This window comes from Hippoglossus stenolepis, chromosome 10, assembly GCF_022539355.2.
Source record: "Hippoglossus stenolepis isolate QCI-W04-F060 chromosome 10, HSTE1.2, whole genome shotgun sequence".
Lineage (NCBI taxonomy): Eukaryota > Metazoa > Chordata > Actinopteri > Pleuronectiformes > Pleuronectidae > Hippoglossus > Hippoglossus stenolepis.
In genome coordinates, this window is record NC_061492.1 from 17,652,944 (window position 1) to 17,671,329 (window position 18,386).

Consider the following 18,386-nt stretch of genomic DNA (forward strand, 5'->3'; position numbering starts at 1 on the left):
CATCACTGAAGATTGTCTGACTGAGGCAGTTCGGTGACTCCGTCATTGTTTTCCCTGTCCTGTTCAGCACTCCCATGTGCGCGTTTGTTTTTATCCAGTATTGCTCGGGGCATTTTTGTGCCTTTATTTAATAAGGACATGAAGATAGACTGGAAATGCAGGGAGAGAAACATGCAGTAGATTTGCTGCTCAGGGCATTTGTGGCCATCTGCTATGTGACCAACACATTATCAGGTCACCCTGTGTGTCTGGGTTTAATGACATAATAAGACGTCACACGCCCACTTTAACTGGATGGATCAAACACTGCTACATTTTTTTCGGTTTGTTTTAACATCAACAATAGCTTTTGTCGTTACTTTTAAATGGTTGTCATCGCTGGTTAATGCCATGTGTCTGTCATCCTCTTGGCCCCTGGTTGGATTTATCATTGTTGAATGCACACAGTAGTAACCTCTGCTATTGCCGCAGACCTGCCATTCCTCACCTGCCCACCAGTAGTCACTCTGGAGGGGTTTTTTCACAGCTCACTCACCTGTCTTTTCCCCTACTGCTTATGAACAAGCCTTCACAATGTTTTAAAGGACGACTCTCTGAAATTTACCAGGAGGTCTATGCTACCTCACTGCTGCATCCATCCTGCCTTCCTCTGTTCTAGTGACTGCTGCTGTATCTCAGAGCTCAGCATCAGACTTCAGTTCTTCAATAATAAAGAAAGGTCTCAGTTGTGTAAAGTGACACCAATGTTATTCTTGTTTTGCTTCTATTTCTATTTCTATCGTTTCTTTTCTTTGCTGCTAACTGTGGTTTCTTGTCTGGAGCAGGTATAGGATATACTTTGCATTTACTTTTCAGTTCTTCCAACATGATTGACAAGAGCTCAGGAGATACAGCTTTAATCAGCTATAAATTGACAGATCAGTGTTATTACCCTGCACACTGGCATATCTGACAGGTTTATATTCCTTTCACCCCTGTCTTTGTATAAATGTATGCATATGTACAAAGGACCGATTGTCACTAGATTTGTTGGGGAAATTACCTGGGAGGGTATCTCTAGATGATTAACTTTTTGAAATGAAATATGATCCAGAAATATCTTTTCCAAGATATCTCTGTGAGTACTAGACCTAAAGAGACAATCTGAAGTTGATATTTATCAGTATATTATTCCGCATCATATGATTTAACATGTATCTTTTCTTTTATAGAACTAAGGATGCCATTGTGAAATTGCATTACAATCTGAAAAGTTGACCCTGCCTGTGTATATACACACATGGGGTATACATCACCCCTCTGATGCCTTTCCTTGCGCATATCAAATGCTCCATTTAGAGGGATTTATGGAGGTTGTGCTGAGTTTTTATCCTCAACTACAGTTCCCAGGGTCAAAAATTTACTTAATCAAAAAAAAAAGATGTATAACCTATATTCTATAAACATAAGCCTGACCTGTATCTTATTACATTTTCTCACATCACAAATTCTGCTTTTGACATTCCCAGGGGAAAATGCTCTCCACCTTGAAAAAGGCTAAATTAACATTTTCTGCCTCACAAAAAAAAGTTTGTTCATGAATATAAAAGATCTTTTTAAGCCCAAAATAGTTCACAGAATAAACCATAGTGACCACGAAGAAAGGGCTCATTTATCACTCAGCAGTTCACAGTGGTGTTGTTGTTGACACTTGTTTTTAAAGACTTGGCACTGGTTTGTTCATCATCAGATTTGCAATTAGATCATTGGTGCCTTGAACTCAAGATGAAAGGAGCCCTGCAGTTTTTTGTACTAAACGGATTGTTAGTTCTCGGAGCACAATATTGGGTGGGAATGGGATTCACTCTTTCTTGCGTGTGTGACTGTGCATAGCCACATGCATTCTGACACGTGTGTATGTGTCTGTGTGAAGCTATTTGATCTGGCAGCTGATTTTGCGTGTCAGGCCGGGGACAGATGGGGAACACTGTTTAGCTATATACAGCTGCATGTCCAGGGGCAGTTGACCGGCCACCTCTTATCACAGCCCTCTACAACAGTGTATTGTTTGGCCAAGTGAGAACTTCACTCTCTCATTAAGGTCACTGGGTAAGAGGATGGGAACTCAGAAGCGGAAACCCATGACAATTTTGGGCCCCGCTCAAGGGAAACGCACTCATGTTGAACTTGTGTGTGGGTATGGTGGTGAACGGATGCTTCACGGCAGATATGGATCCCGGCGCTTTCATCTGTGGTGAGAACTCACATCTATTGATGACTGTGGCTGTGGGAATCAGAGATAAACTTGCTTAAGTAAGGATAAGCATGAAAATTAGGCATTTTTTATTTGATATTCTAAATCTAATTTAATCGAAGCATCCTCTCTTGGAGAATATCAGGGAAATGCCTCCCTCTTGTGGTGCAGTTGTGGGAAAAAAAATTCTCGAGTCCCTGCTGATGATCACCTCATTGCACTTTTCTCCTCAGGATGAATACTTCCCTTCTGATAGTCCCACTTGTCCTCACTTACCGGAATTGCTCAAACTTTTCTATTGCCGTCCTCTGAGTTTATATTGTTGTTGCACTTTAATTTTGATCAGTAATTATGATCATAAAGTTTGCGGATGAGTCTGAGTTCCTTTGGATGACAACAGAGGAGACATCTGTGTGCCCGCAATGTACGGGCCGTGGAGCTGCTCTCCCTGCGGTTGCTTCTAGTGGAAAACCCATAATGGCCTTTAATTGGGACTTTAATTGTGTGTGGTGGAGCAAAAGCACTGACTGCAAAACTGGTGGTATTTGAGTGCATACATGCGTCTTTTGTGTAAGTATATGTGTCGCTCACCAAATCCTCTTCCTCTCCATCGGTCTGTGATTGGCTGCAGCTGGAGTCAAAGTATGTTGAATCACATTCATCTCAATCTACATTATATTAGCATTATTTTGCCTGGGGGGCATGGTAATTGGTGAGTCGAGCTCCATATGGACACGCATACACTGCCGTTTGTGTTGACACAAAGATGCATTGGGTGTGGGGGCGTTTTCCATAGCCCCCTACTCCAAATAGCTCTATATTCATTCCATTCATGCATGCCCTTTGGACATGTCTAACAGCAGCAGCAGCTTGGAAATCAATGGGGAGCATTTTGACTGTTAGGAACGGCTGATAATGATGTGCTGTGAGGAATGTTTCAGCTGAAAATTAGCTCGATGACATATGACCCTGTGAGAGATTGCGTTTATATCTGCAGTGCTTGTAGTTATTTGTGGCGGCATTAAAGACGGATCCTCTATGACCATCTCCAAACTCTTATTATCAGCCTATTATGAACTTAAAACGCCAACATGGAAGGGAAGAGTGGTGTAAATGAGGTGGAGAAACTGGCTGCTGGGCATGTGTCGAACACGCTGAGAAAAGCAGAGGAACAAGAGGAGGAGTGTGGAGGGGAGGAGGAAGGAAATGAGCAGGACGAAGATGAAACGGTGCCTGTCATGATTATACTGGCACCAGCGGTAACATTTGGATTGAGATGGAAAACAAGACGCCATCTTGTGTTCCATTCATGTCTGCAGCGCCTTGGCCTCTCTGCTCCCCCCGTACATACATGCATACAGACACACTCACACATCCAAACACACACTGGCAGAGCAAGGCAGGAGCTTGTGGTTCCAGTCCAGTGACAGCGGCCTGTAGTCAGGGTGGCGACTCTTCAGGAGTAGCTCCTTGTATTGGAGAAGCATGTTTGTGTTGGCCCTGAATTAATAACTTTTCATTTAGTGCGGAAATGACAGGAATAGTAATTAAGGAAATGGAATGATTTTATTGGCCATGATGTTTATATTAAGTTCCAGATGTGAAGCAGCTGCCTGCACAGCGAGAGGCCCTGCCCCCCCACATATGCTATCTGGTGGAACTCTTATTAAGAGCAAGATAACAGTCCTGTTCAAATGTATTTCTGTATGTACAAAAACATATAGTATCTCATTCACAGCATGTAAAAAACTGGACTTATACCATGTACAGATTGATTAATGGAAGACAGTTATGAAGTAGCATGAGGTCCGGCCTGTTTTTATAAAGGTGCCCCTAAAGTGCAATTTATTTGCAGATATAATGTTACTCTATTTCAGGCCCGATTTGCCTGACTGGAAAAGTTAATATTGAGGAGTGGCTGTTCAGCATTTTTGGGTGGCCCCGACGCGTGTGAGATACACGTCGTACTGCGCTAACGTACAGTATCCTTTAAATGGCAGTGACAGCGTTGTGGAGATCACGTTACCTGTCACAAAGCCAATTTGTATTTCACATTTAGATCAGACCGATCTCTTCTGAAACTTATGAAGCTGTTGTCAGGGCCCTTGACGAGAACTGGCAAAGGAATGAGTAGAAAGACTTATTTTCCTTTGCCTTAACCCCACTGTAGCTAGAGTATTGTTACAGTCTGTACCCACAGTGAACCTGCAGTAATACTCGCACTTACTAATGTTCCTATCGTGCAAATTTAACATTCTCTTGACTGATTTTTTTCATAATGTAGGTTCTGTGTGAAAGGTCCCCAAACATTTAAGCGCCTGAATTTCTGTCAACCGTTGCTTAGAATGGAACGTAATGCCATGGACCTTGGCTTTATAAATGGCATGAGCACTAACTATGAGGTTACAATTATGACTAGAAGTTCTTACCAACCAACATTTGTTGTATATTTCTACAAAACAAACATGTTAGAGCCTCCAAACCAGTAACTGAATGTATCCAGATGGGAGGTAAACATGAGTAGTGTTGAAAAGTGTGTGAACATGTGAACAACATTAAAAAAGACTAGTGTCATACAGTGTCGATACCCCTCTGACACCAAACATCTACTTACTTCCACTATGGACTACAGCATATGCACAGTTTCTAACATGTATGATGTCATTTTCGTATATACATCTTGTTGTACATAACTGTTCATGTAAATCCTGCACGCTGTTAATAATCTATAGAGATAGATGGATGAAGGGATGGTTGGATTGAGAGATAGATGGAGAGAGAGAGAGAGAGATGTATAGCACATGTAATTACACTGAGAGTAATGTAAAACCGGAGTTAGTTCCTTGTATGTGTACACATACAGGGCCAATAACGTTTTGATTCTGATATACAGTATATTGCTTATACACAACGCTCTATTCCTGTTGTTTTGCAGTTCTGAATTCTTAAATTAAATGCAGAGACATTGCTATTTTGCTTCATTTCTTTTGTTGGGCTGCTTTGCTGTTTGTCTCTCTTTCTTATTTGAGAGTCATATATCATGAAGATGTTTTCTCTTTTGCATGGTAAGAGTAAAACCATGCCCATTACTGTTTCATGGGATGTTTTGTTCTGTTGTGATGTGTTCCCATCTGGTTTCAAGTGAAAATGTATCACTCCATTACCACCGCCTGTGATCTAGAGGAGGCTTTAATCTACGACTATAAACTCCACTTAATTACATCCTACAAAAGAGCTCTATTGGCATAATGCAATCAAAAAGCGAGGACAAATCAAACATGCTCAAACAGCTCCATACAGTGTTTACTCCTGATCGGATCATAGAATCATAGTTGGAGGTGCGAGGATATCTTTCCCTGATTGATGCTTGTGTTTTTGTGGGTAAATGATGCATTGGTAAAAGATATGAGAGTCCATTTCTCTACGGCAGAAATGACCATAACAATTGAGTTTAGGGGAGTCTAAACAGACTCTCTGTGTGGCTCACTGATGACTTTATGCTTGACCTTTGATGCCTCTCACCGTATGACCTGCAGTCATATTCATGATTGCTGTCTCTGTGCGTCATGCCAGTTTCCATTAGTCCAGAAGTATTTTTCAATGAATTTAGACTTCAAAAGGCGAGATTGCTTGGTAGAAAATCAAACACAAAGACTCGACTGTAAAATACAAGAGGCCGGGCAAACACTTTAGCCGCGGTGCTATGATAAAAACAGGCACACAACTGATGCAAGATTACAGCAAATAATTTCATATTCTTTGTGGTACTATATCATGTTTGTCATGTTTGTTATTATATTGAATATAAGACGGGTGACAGAAAAAATAACCCCAGACTAGATTGTTTAAACACCACTTCCTGTGCACTCTCAGATGCTCAAAAGTTGCCTTTGAATTAGAATTGTAATGTACCACAGTCTGCCTGCCTCATGCAGAATGTGTATTTGTAGGTCATCATGTTGTTAAGAATGGAGTATTATACACATACAGTTTTATGACGTCCTCTTTGCCTACTGCTTATCCAGATTCGTGATTTTTCATTCAATTCATTCATATTGCTTGCTCTTGGGAAGCCGAACAGGGCTATTCTGGTACATAGTCTGGGGTTAAACTCTGATTAGAAGTGTGGAACTGGAATCTATTTAACACTGAGTCAGTTATCTTTCAGCGTTGAGTGCTGCAAGTTTATAGCAGCTTTGGTCATGTTTTTGTGTTTGAATTATGTTATTTTAAAGTCCTTTTTTGTGGCTAATAAGTGTTTGGGCTTTTATTAAGATGACTTGTTTTGCTTTCTTTGTTTCAGTATCTTAATCTTGAATGTAATTTTATTATTTTAAAGAGAAAGCATTTTGAAGATTGAGGCTTTGTCTTGCTGCAAACCTCTTGGTTCGACACTTGGTATATTGGTACTAAATTTGTGCAGATAAATTGTAGGTCAGGAAATGATTGTCTAGTGTTAATACTGAACAAAAAGTGCCACTGTTCCCTGCACAACCCCTACTATAAAAGAAATGTGTTATTCTCACCAATTAACTGAAACAAATTCTTAATGGTGGAGAAATGTAGGTTATGTACTTATGCTCCCTCACATGCATTTCTTTTTCTTATTCTTCTTTTAAATCTGCTCCTAGGTGTAGGATGGAGGTTGTTCATTTTCATTTGTACATACGGGTTTGTTGCCTTGGAGCTCACTCCTGTGCTCTAACTGTAAGTCTCTTCTCCTCCGCCTGCAGCTTGGTTTAGTTTCCTGTCTCAGGAAACACCTGAGTGAACTGAACCTTAGCACATTTAAGTGGCTTCATCTCTCTCATACACACACACACAGACACACACTAAACTCCACATTCCTCTGCATCCATTGCTGATTAATATTCCTATTTAATTTGTCATTTACAAAAATTTCGTTTTTCTTTCCTTTATTCATGTGTGATTCCCTCTGTCACTTATATCATCTTCACCAGTTCATGTCAAAGGTAAAGAGCTGGAGCTTCAAGATGCAAAATAAGTCAATAACATCTGCATCTATCAGACATATAACTACTGTTATTTTCAATGTATTTTTTTCTTTCTTTCTGAACTATACACTGTTCATGAAAATAAATTATTTATCAGACTTTAGACCTTATATATAAGATGACTTCATTAATATATGAGGAATAACATATAATTATAATCATTATACGAAGATTAAATATAGATATGTTGTAATTTTAGGTAAACAAAGCAAGCACGACTACAGCAAAAAGCAGTTTTATCACGCTATATCATGTGAAAATAAAATATGTATTTAATGTGAAAGAAACACAGTCACATCATGATGATAATAAAAATAATAAAGATACATTTTTTCTCAACATTAATTAAAACAAATTCACGATTAGGCTGTACAGTGATTAAGGTTTATTTAAATATTTTCTGACCGAACAATAAAATATAACCGTTAACGTTTACTGTCTACACAATATCCGGTGAAGTCGTCACACTTCCTGTCTCAGTTCCTATCGTTTAGCGTCTGTAGCACAACAATGGCGTCCTGCAGTGGGGTTCGTAGTTTCCTTGTCATTTCAAATTACTCCCTTGTTTTAATGTTGTCACAGAGTTTAACTGACTAATATAATTCACTCTAGCGCGGGATAAATTAATCCCACCAGCCGAGGTTGGGTTTCTGTGCCACACTTGTTGATTACTTGTTGTCCGAAGCTAACCGAGCTTAGCCAGTGCTAGTTAGCTTCGTTAGCTCGTCGCAGCTCTTTCCTCACTGTCGCTGTTATACGCTACTTCGGCCTGATATTGTCGACTACCTTGGTTGCAATAGGTAATAATTAATTTACGTCTAATTAAATATATTTTCCAAACATAATAGTAGCTTTGTTTCTGTTAAGGAATCTGCTACAGCCACCGAAGAGGAACAGGCCGAAACTCCTGCGACACAGAAGAGAGAAGACAGGCTGCGGAAATTTCGGGAGTTGCATTTCAAACGGGTGAGTTGTTAACATGTGTATAGTTAAAGCGCTGATGGTAATTTAGTGTCACCTCCAGAAATAACAGCTTTGACGACATAAACAAACCATGTCCGGGTGCTCTAAGTGTTGTTTTCCTCTGTAGAACGAAGCACGGAAACTGAACCATCAGGAGGTGGTGGAGGAGGACAAGAGACAGAAACTCCCTTCAAACTGGGAAGCTAAGAAAGCTCGACACGAGTGGGAGCTCGCTGTAGATCAGAAGAAAAAGGTATTTACGTGTATAATGTAGCAGTTGATGGTGCTCTGGATATGCAGCAAGATGACACGCGTTGTTTAAAAAGGTGTCAGGATTTTTTCATGTTGATCATCTGGAAAAACAATAGAAACCACAGGCCAGGTTGTTGACTCAGTTGTCATATCATATATTTAGTTTAGTCAGAAGTTTTTAGAATAATTTTCAATTCTCCTTTTCAGTTCATATACATTTAGTCCTACTTTGAGTTTTTCATGAAGATATTCTTTATGGCTCTCAGGAATGTGCTGAGAATGGGGAGGACTATCACCGAGTGAAACTGCTGGAGATCACTGCTGATGATGCAGAGCGCTGGGAGCGGAAGAAGAAGAAGAAGAACCCCGACACAGGATTTGCAGGTTGGTGGTTATGGAGAACACAGACTTGGACTTTGTTTAACGTGCACCTGTTGCTTACACTTTGTTTCATAACGAATGAACTACTTCATATAGTGAAATAAATACAATTATTAGCAAGTAGGGTAATTATGATCTTATTGTAAGTCGCTTTGGATAAAAGCGCCAGCTAAATGAAATGTAATGTACTGAACAATGTTCAGTTAGTCTGTGTGTTAAAAGGAAATCACAGGTGTGTTGTTCTCAGGTGAGTTTGTCAGAGCCTGTCCACTTCCCTCTTGACCTCAACAGTTGTGGTAGTGGTCACTACCAAAACCAATAATACCAATACCAATAATATACCTATGTAGCAGCATGTGGGAGAAATTAAAAGCCTCACTCATCCTGGTTTACTGTCCAGTTTTTGGTTTCATATTTCTTATATACTCTACACTCAACATATTCCTTTTAAGCTGAAGAATACCTAGAAATTTGGTGTTGAATTGTAAAGGGTCCTCAAACAGAAAGTTCTTTATTAACATTCTTTTTTTTCTTAAGACATTATAAAAGTTTTCACTTTTCTTTAACGTTGAAACAGCTTCCTGCTCTTAATTCTCACTGATCAGTAAGTACACTTATCAACCAACTTGGTCAATAGAGGGAACCACAAAGCTGCCATCTTTAGGTCACCTAACATGCTGTCAGTGGTTTCTTGTTCACTTCAACAAATAAATAGCTTTGTGACTCAGTTAAAGCTCCAAAGTAGAGACTAAAAACTAATTTAACTTTTTTTAAAGAAATCTAAGCTAATTATGCATTTCTGTCCCTTTCACAGCTAATATGATTGGCATTCATTGTTCAACACACTGCGGTAGTTGTAACTTAATGACTTTGGAATTCCATGAGTAAGCCCCATGTCACGCCACAGAACCTCAGTCTATTTATTTAGTAAATAGTAATTCAATACAATTTACTTTTGAGGAAAGTGGTGAACCGTGATTCTACTTCTCTATTTTTTTTTATGTTCTGTTGCATGTGATTAGTAGTCTGGTAGTTTTCCACCGTTTTGTCAAACAGAGAAGGGTTGCTACTGAAGATGGTTCTGATTAAGTCCTACACATCTGTAGTATCAGTTGCAAACTATAATGGCACTCCGTAAAGTACATAACTCCGCCAAGGTTAAAACTGGACTTGCATGTATGCATTGCGTTAACGCTTGATGTGGGTGTTGCCAAAGCTTGGCGCCGGCATTTCATGCCTTGGACACACACAGCCGGCTTTCAAGTTACTCAGCCATGCTAGCTTGCAATACAATGCTAAGAACAGTGCACAGTAAATAAAATCAACAACCAGATGAAAACACACCAGGTTGGCCAGCTGCCTTTGCCTTCACATTTTTGTGATTTGATTGACGAGCACCTGTACTTTCGTGTTTGTTTGAACATAATTTGATTGGCTGCTGCTTCCACTGCTACATGAAAGGTTTAGATCTGGTGAACTTCTGCTGTACGCTGTGTGCGAGCAACGCGATGTAACAGAACCACATTGCAGTTCGGCAAACACATGACATCACCCTGTTGAAGGTGAAAGAGCAGTGTTTTGGTTGGCGTGTGCAATGTATATGTGTTAGTGCAAAGTTATAGATATCCGTCCTCTAAATAATTTTTTTCATAAGATTTATTTATTATTATGTTAAATGTTGAACATTCTCTCTCGCAATGTTGAAGGAAATGGGGGGGAAATCCTGGCTCTGCCCCTTTATCCAACTTATAGGTTTCTTCTTGGCCCATGTCTTATCCTTCCACCAAGTTTCATGGAATTCCACTCTAGCGTTTGCGTAATCCCCCTTAGAGACAAACAAAGAGATGGGGTGAAGACATACCCTCCTTGGCTGAGGTAGTAAGGATTCCATGGAATATTAGTCTTCTGAAATTGCTTCCAATTTAATCTACTGTAAAAGGAAAAAAAAAAAAGAATGCCCACGTGTCTCCTGAATATGGCTGCCATATGTAGCATTGCATCAAAACCTCTGGGGGGAAAGTTACCACCAGAGGGTCTTCTAGAGAGGAAGGAAGGAGAACCGCCTCTTTGTCTCTCCTCAACCAGCCACAGGTTGTCGCTGAGCTTTGCGCCTGCTTCCTGTTAGTTCCGGTAATTATAACTCAGTCAAATTGTTCTCTCTCCCTCTCACACAATGGACTGCAGGTTATGCTGAGGCCCAGTTCCGTCAGTACCAGAGGCTCACCAAGCAGATCAGACCAGACATGAAAAGCTACGAGAAACAGCGAGATGAGAGGTGAGTGAAGCCTCTGTCCCCTCTTCCTGCACTTTGACAGTACTCCATCTGTGTTTTTTATTAGTTTATCCAGATACACACATACCTCAACATGGGATGAGACGCCCTCTGGCCTGAAAAGATTCTTGTGCCGTCCTAACAGGGCCATAAAAATTATGCATGAAGACATCTCTGCTATTAAGACCATAACTGTGAAATTTCTAGTCAAGTAAAATGAATTGAAACAATTTGCTTTGCGTAATCATCTAAGCATTCAGCCATCACATGTGCACAAAGCATTTTGTATATGTTAAATAACGTACCCCCTCATCTGCCCTGGGGTTATTGTTGATATATCTGCACGCACCCAAAGTAATCTAAGATGTAGAAGTGTTCAGGAAGGGCACACATGCTAAGGTCAGAGATAAGATCAGTGCCTGCAGGTTCTCCACCCTTAAAGGCTGCCACATGCAGAACCGTGAATGATGCACCAACACATTTTGCCCTACAGCCACAGCATTTTCCCTCATCAGAATGGCCGTAATCACAATGATGGAATAGAGAAGTCAGTTTAAGTATGTTAAAATGGTGATTATCTGTGGTAATGGATTTCTAATTTATTTGCTGGTGCTTCACAGTGGTGCAGACTTTTACCCAACGTCCAACACCCTGATCCACGGCACACACGTCCCCTCAAAGGACGGAATTGAGCGCATGGTGGAAGATGTAGAAAAACAGTAAGTCTCACTCAGACGGATAGTAGAATGATTATGCCATATCATCTCCTGACCATTTTCATTTAGTCTGTGTCCACCAAAAACATCTGTCAGTACCATGTAACTTCTTTCATTTCTGCCCTATGTGGATTTTACCAGTGAGAAATGAGAAAGAGAGTAAGTAAAACAAACAAATAAAATAAACACAGCACTTAAAGCACAGGCCCAAATCCATTGGAAAATTGAAAATCCATCGAAGTGTGACGTACAGCACAACCCCCGTTTTTTTAATCATTGGTCGTGAGGGATTACTCATTTTATCATCAGTCAGACTTTATTTATATAGCAATTTTCATACAAAAAAAGTAACACAAAGAGCTTCACATAAAATCAACTCCCTCACACCAAGCAAGCACACACACACAAGCACACATACAAACCAAGAGCTCAATAGAGCACTAAGGGAAGAAAAACCACTGAGCAAAAACAGGAACTGAGGGAATTCACAAAAACTTTACATCATCATAAATCTCATCATCATCCAAAAACTAATGCAATTGAAAATACAGGTTTTAATAATCCTATAAATCTTTAATGTTTGAAAAGATGTATGCTCTAAATGACCAGATAGACAAGTACAAATTAGTTATCAGGAAATTAATGATGAGAAATCTATATCCATAACAATGAGTTTCCATGTATTTCTATAATGTGTATGGGGCTGTATTCTAATGACCTCAGCTTAATTTTCTATTTTTCACACTCAAACTGAAGCTCATGGAGATCACTGTCTCTCCATAAAAGTGCATTGGAAAATATTGTTTTAATGAATCCATACTTAAGTCTATCTTATTTAATGCTACATTTTTAACTTATTTCCACAAGTATTTTTGTGAAAAATTATCATGATAACGGCTTGTGACTAATGACGGAATAGAGTACAATAGAGAAATAGCTGTATCTTTAAAATTATTGGGAATTATATCTAAACAACCTTAGTTTTTATTAATGTGATTTGATCCAGTGCACTGCTGATATTTAGTATATCAAATGATTTAACTTTTGTGATTTTGTTATGTTTTTAAAAGGAAACAATTTTTTTTACCAATTAAGTCACGCTAATGTTTTTTTTAATCACAAATTTAGTTTTTTGTCATGTGGTGTTCCACAGAAAACAACTGGGACTTTTCCATTTCATACTTAATATAGTCGTTAGTCACTGATGGACTAATAATGGGAGCCTTTGCCAAAGTAATGAACACAAGGGTAGGTCAACAGTCATGTAAAACCCTCCTTCCTTTACTTAATAAAAGAAAAGTGTGTGTGAGCACGGTTTGGGACAACTTTGCTCATTATGATTGGATTGGATCAGCCAGACCTTCTTCTGAAACTGTCATACCACAAATGTAGTGTGAAGCTGGAATATGAGACTATCTCAGTTGTAATAAATTATGTGTGAAAAGCGTGAGTTTATGACGTCTTTGCCAATTTGGAAGAATAGGGATGTGATGTGTGAACCAGAGACAAATTAAGCTGCAGAAATCCCTGATGCAGGCAGCTGATTGGAGGCAGTTTATCGTCATCGGAACAGTGTGGTGGACCATCTCAGACGTCTATCTCTCCTGGTGCCATATTCATTAAGCTCCCCACTACAAAGAGTCAGTCTTAGTGACGAAATGATAAGAAAATTCTTAGAATTATGTTGTCTTCTAAGAGTTTCTCGTCACTGTTAAGACTAGATCCTTGTAATGACGAGATATTCACAAAACATCGCTGCCCTCAATAGCTCCTAAGGTGAGTAGTGTTCAGAGAAGGGAGGAGGATTTCTTAAAAATATAATATCACCCATGATCCCACGCTGCTTCATGACATCATCAGACAAGGTCTTGTTTGAGAGAGTCCTAGTAGCAAGAGTTACATATTGTATGTTGAATCAGAAAACTAAGAAATTCACATGTCTAAGATAACTCTGCAATCAGTTTGTATGAGAAGAATCACATGTGTGCTGCAGTCTCCTCCTCACTTAGGCTACATTCATACTACTTCCTTTTTAGTTTTAAAATGCATCACTGCATCGTTGCTATGTTTATGCCGGTCGTCCACACTACTGTGGAGTTTTTCGAACACTTCCTGTTGGTAACAGTTCCACCTCCAAGAAAAGAAATCCCTTACTTTTTAACATTGTTGTTTCTCATCCGTAGTATTTGTTGTAAATAAGCAACCAACTGCCGAATAGAGAATCTGCTTCCTGTTTATACCAGCACACACATGCCCAGTGTACGTGAATGATCATTTGGTATACGTTTTCGGGTGTGTCGGTTTGGACGGTGACTATTACTGATTACGTAGCCTTAGACTTCAACACACCACTACCTTTCCCACTCCTCACTGGTGTAGCACAAGCTCTCCTGCCTTTGCACTATAACACCACAGCCGGATTTCCCTCATGAAATGGTTTACTGTCCGTGGACTAATCGAGCGAATGGTAAAAATTGGTCGTCTGTCTAAGGTTTTCTGTATATTCTTTTCGCTCCTTTTAAATATTAGCTCCTTTCAATGTTAGATTTCATGGCTGCTACTTGTATAGACTGGCCAGAAATCACAGAGATTGGTGGAAGCTGAGCCATTTTTCTCCGTTAATATAAAATAGATTAAGTACTGAAATCAGCATAAATAAACATAAGCAAATTTAAGAACTATCAGCATGTGAATTGGTGTACAAGCAGGCCTGTGTTTGACGACATTTTGAAGGCGACATGTAATGTATGCCTTCCAGTGTATTCACCAGAGATGTCCATTACATAAAATAGACAATTTATAATTACACCATGTCTTAATAGAGACTAAGTTCTATTATTATACCCATTCATTTCACTGTTCATTTTACGGTTATTAATGTTAGGGGCTTTCTTAGGATATTCTCAGAATGTTTGAATGTGGCCCCAGGTCGGAATACAGACAACTACGTCCACAATAGTATGCCTCAGTTTCAAAGATCATAATTAATTTTTTTACATTTTTGAAAAGAAATGAAACCTTCTGAAAGCAGAAAGGGAGACATATGGAACCGATGACGCAGACGCCCACATTTTCTTCCTCATTGGGTTTGCAAACAGTTGCTATCACTCCCAGTAACAACTTCCACCTCGTCATCAGTCCAAGCAAAGACATGCATGGTCTTAGTTTGTTGCCCTTGCTGTTCCTCATTTGTAGTATTTTCTGCAACCAACAGCCATCTGCCTCCTTTTTACACCTGCACAGGCGGTATGTGAGTGGTCATGTGGTGTGTTTCCAGGTGTTATTATAGACTGAGATCATGATATGCAGCTGAAATTCTCATCTGTACACAGATACAGTATTAGTGTACTTATGTCTATATAACATCAAACCAATGTTGCTGTGATTACCACAAGTATTTTGGTATGTGGGCATGGGTCTATGGTTGTCCACATAAGTCCCAACACAGAGATCATACATACCTCTGGTGTCCCTCACATTTAACTGTTGCCTCAAACCATTCAGGTCTTCCACTGGTTCTTTGTTAAGTTTTTTGTCTTTGCTACAGACTTTCCTTTCACGTTTTATTACCCTGCTCTTTCCCTGAGCTGTTCTATATTTGAGACAGTCTAAGGCTTGTGTTAGAGATGCGACTGTGGGGCATTAGACAAGGATTGAGTTTCCAGAGTATGACGCACAACAATGCTTTGAAGACACAGTGAATCAAGTCTGGGAGCTCACAAATTGACTGTATTTTCCTCGTGTGTGTGTGTGTGTGTGTGTGTGTGTGTGTGTGTGTGTGTGTGTGTGTGTGTGTGTGTGTGTGTGTGTGTGTGTGTGTGTGTGTGTGTGTGTGTGTGTGTGTGTGTGTGTGTGTGTGTGTGTGTGTGTGTGTTTCGTTTTCCATCGCCACTCTCCTCAGCCAAATTTCAACGCACACAGCCAAATTATTGCCTGTAGACAATTATGTTAATGAATGTGTCATGGAGAGCGGTCATACTGGTTTGTGAAATCCTCCCTAAGCCACTTTTATTTGTGATTGTCAGGATCGAGAAGCGGGCCAAGTACAGCCGGCGCAGGGCCTACAACGACGATGCAGACATCGACTACATCAACGAGAGGAACGCCAAGTTCAACAAGAAGGCGGAGCGTTTCTACGGCAAATACACAGCGGAGATCAAACAAAACTTGGAGAGAGGCACGGCTGTCTAGTCACCTCAGAGGATGTTTGCTGGTTCCCTTTTTTTCTTTTTCTTCTCTGTACTTGCTAAAGAGACGGTGTGTTGTCTCAAACATCTTTTTAACTGGAAGATAATTCAGTCATCTCTATGATATGTAATGTTTGGTGTTCCTTTGTACAGTATTAGATGTTTAAACAACACATGCGCATGTTCCTATCCTTATTTTTAATAAACCACTTGCAATTATCCAGTTATCTTGCACACTTTTTGGTTTTTCTGTGGGTTTCTCGTGTGTGGTCTCATGACAAGTGACATTTTGAGCGTGAGAATGAACTACCATCGCGGCCTGGGGGCATGTTTAGCAGCCAGATGCCAGCCAAAAGAATGTTTTTAGTGTAGGTGCACACACAGAAGATAGGGAGCAACAATTGAGCAATTCAATTTATTCATTATCACCCACATCTCAGTTTAACCAACTTGCCTGAAGCTGTGACATGAGCAGGAAAGCCTTGTGACTGGAGACGAGATAAGACATGAAAACAGGTTCCCATGCAAGTTTGCCAATGTCGGAGCATGGTGGCTTTGCACCCTCTACCGGACAAACGGTGACAGGTTTGTGTCGGTGAAAGTCAGACTAACATGGAAATGAATCAAACACTCCGGGCTCCACTCAATCGGTTATATTTTACCTTGATTAGTCACCTCTGAGTGAATTTATGGGACGTTCCCTGGCACACACCATTTGTTTTTGCTGATGAAAGTCTAGGGGAGGTCTTTAAAATTCAGTCTTTTGATATGTGACTCTGCTCCAGATCTGTTCGGGGGGTGTGGTGGCTGGATTAAGTGTTCTGGTTTATGGTTGGGATATTTTTGTCCTCTTTATCTGATTCACCGGAGGATGTTGGCTGGGAATTTTGTAAGTAACAGCAGAGCATAAATTCACCACTGTGTCTCAGATAGTCTGACACCTTTGATTCTTTCAAGGCCAACTGCCAGTTAAGTGTTCCCTCTAAAGTGAAAGGGCTTTGATTTAGGCCCAATCAAGTTTTCCCACAGACACAAAAGTGAGTGGCACCAAATCACGCTTTAAAAAATCAAAAAAGAAACATAACATACATATTCATGATAGTTATACAAGAATAATTTGACAGACGTGTCTTGTCTAATTCGCTTGGTGAAACTAAAAAGTACAACTGAATATAAATGCATTTGCATCCTTATCTCAGTAATGAATCAGAATTAACAGGTCGGTTTACAGCAGGAGACACGGAGTCTGGCAGTAAAGACATTCAAAACAATGTGATTTTACTCTATTACAACAGATTTTGACATGCATCCATATATCAGCTTTAAAAATCTTGGAAGCATCGAAAACGTATTACTTACTCAGGAGATGGTTATCTAAACCCGACAGATATGTTACCTTCTTGCAATAAACCAGCGTTTCCAACAAATGCCAAAAACTTGTCACGCTTAATACACACAAGCTTTAAGGTAAGTAGCACAGCAGCCACAACAGAAGATTATCAGGTTACCCAAGATGGAACAAGTTGGAGTCCTGCATTAGCAGACATCAGTGACGCTGATGGATGGTTGGAGATCATCCCATCAGACAAAAATAGGGAGAAAAAATGTTTTCCCTTGAAAGTGTTTGATTAATTGTTAAAGGTCTTTTTCACTTGTCATAGTTGGAAAGCACAGGTGGTAGTAACATTAACAATGGTTCTGTTAACAGAACAAAGTTGTCACATGACAGGAAACCATCACACACTGAACCAGGACCCTGCAACTGATGCAGCTATTAATGTCTGTGAAACAGGTCCATTGTAAAATCAGATTAAAATGAACTGCCGATCATGAAGGAGCTTGTTTAACTGTGGAATAGATGGAGGCATCACTGTACTATGACAAAGTACTGTATGTACACATTAATATAATTATATATATATAAAATATAACAAAACATTAACCAGCCAGATAATCTGACAACCACCATCCCTGTGTTTAGGAGCAACATTGGTGCAGACACTGACGCCATGTGGTCATCATAGGAAATGCAACTAACTTGCATTATTTTCCCACACCGATTTATCCATATACTTTCTTTTAAGTGCAACAAATCCTGCATTATCGATTTTAACATACACGTGCGCTTAAACTTTAAAAACCGGGTAAACCTAAGGAATGATAATTAACTAAATATTTTTGAAATTAGGTATTTGTGCCACCTAGTTCCTTACTGCCAAATCTTTTACCAACTCTTTGTGTGTACTCAAACTACTAACCCATGTCCAAGTCATGTTTATAGTTTCAACTTAATACAGGCATATCCCACCACAACTCATTTTTAAATATCAAACAGTCTTCTAAAATATCTGTATGCACCACTTTATA

The 18,386-nt window shown here is 39.7% G+C and overlaps 1 protein-coding gene across 1 annotated transcript; it reads left to right on the top strand.

Moving 5' to 3' along the window:
- The first annotated feature begins 7,706 nt into the window (after positions 1-7,706).
- syf2 (SYF2 pre-mRNA-splicing factor) lies at positions 7,707-16,238 on the top strand. Its single transcript, XM_035167566.2, has 7 exons — positions 7,707-7,776; positions 8,116-8,214; positions 8,339-8,464; positions 8,730-8,847; positions 11,029-11,119; positions 11,737-11,835; positions 15,858-16,238. Exons 1-7 carry the CDS (start codon positions 7,759-7,761, stop codon positions 16,021-16,023), a joined length of 717 nt encoding a protein of 238 aa, XP_035023457.1. The 5' UTR covers positions 7,707-7,758; the 3' UTR covers positions 16,024-16,238.
- The last annotated feature ends 2,148 nt before the right edge of the window (positions 16,239-18,386 follow it).

Coding starts and splice junctions, on each gene's coding strand:
- syf2 (XM_035167566.2), top strand. Junction 8,465..8,729: donor CTGTAGATCAGAAGAAAAAG/GTATTTACGTGT, acceptor TATGGCTCTCAG/GAATGTGCTGAGAATGGGGA. Junction 11,836..15,857: donor GTGGAAGATGTAGAAAAACA/GTAAGTCTCACT, acceptor TGTGATTGTCAG/GATCGAGAAGCGGGCCAAGT.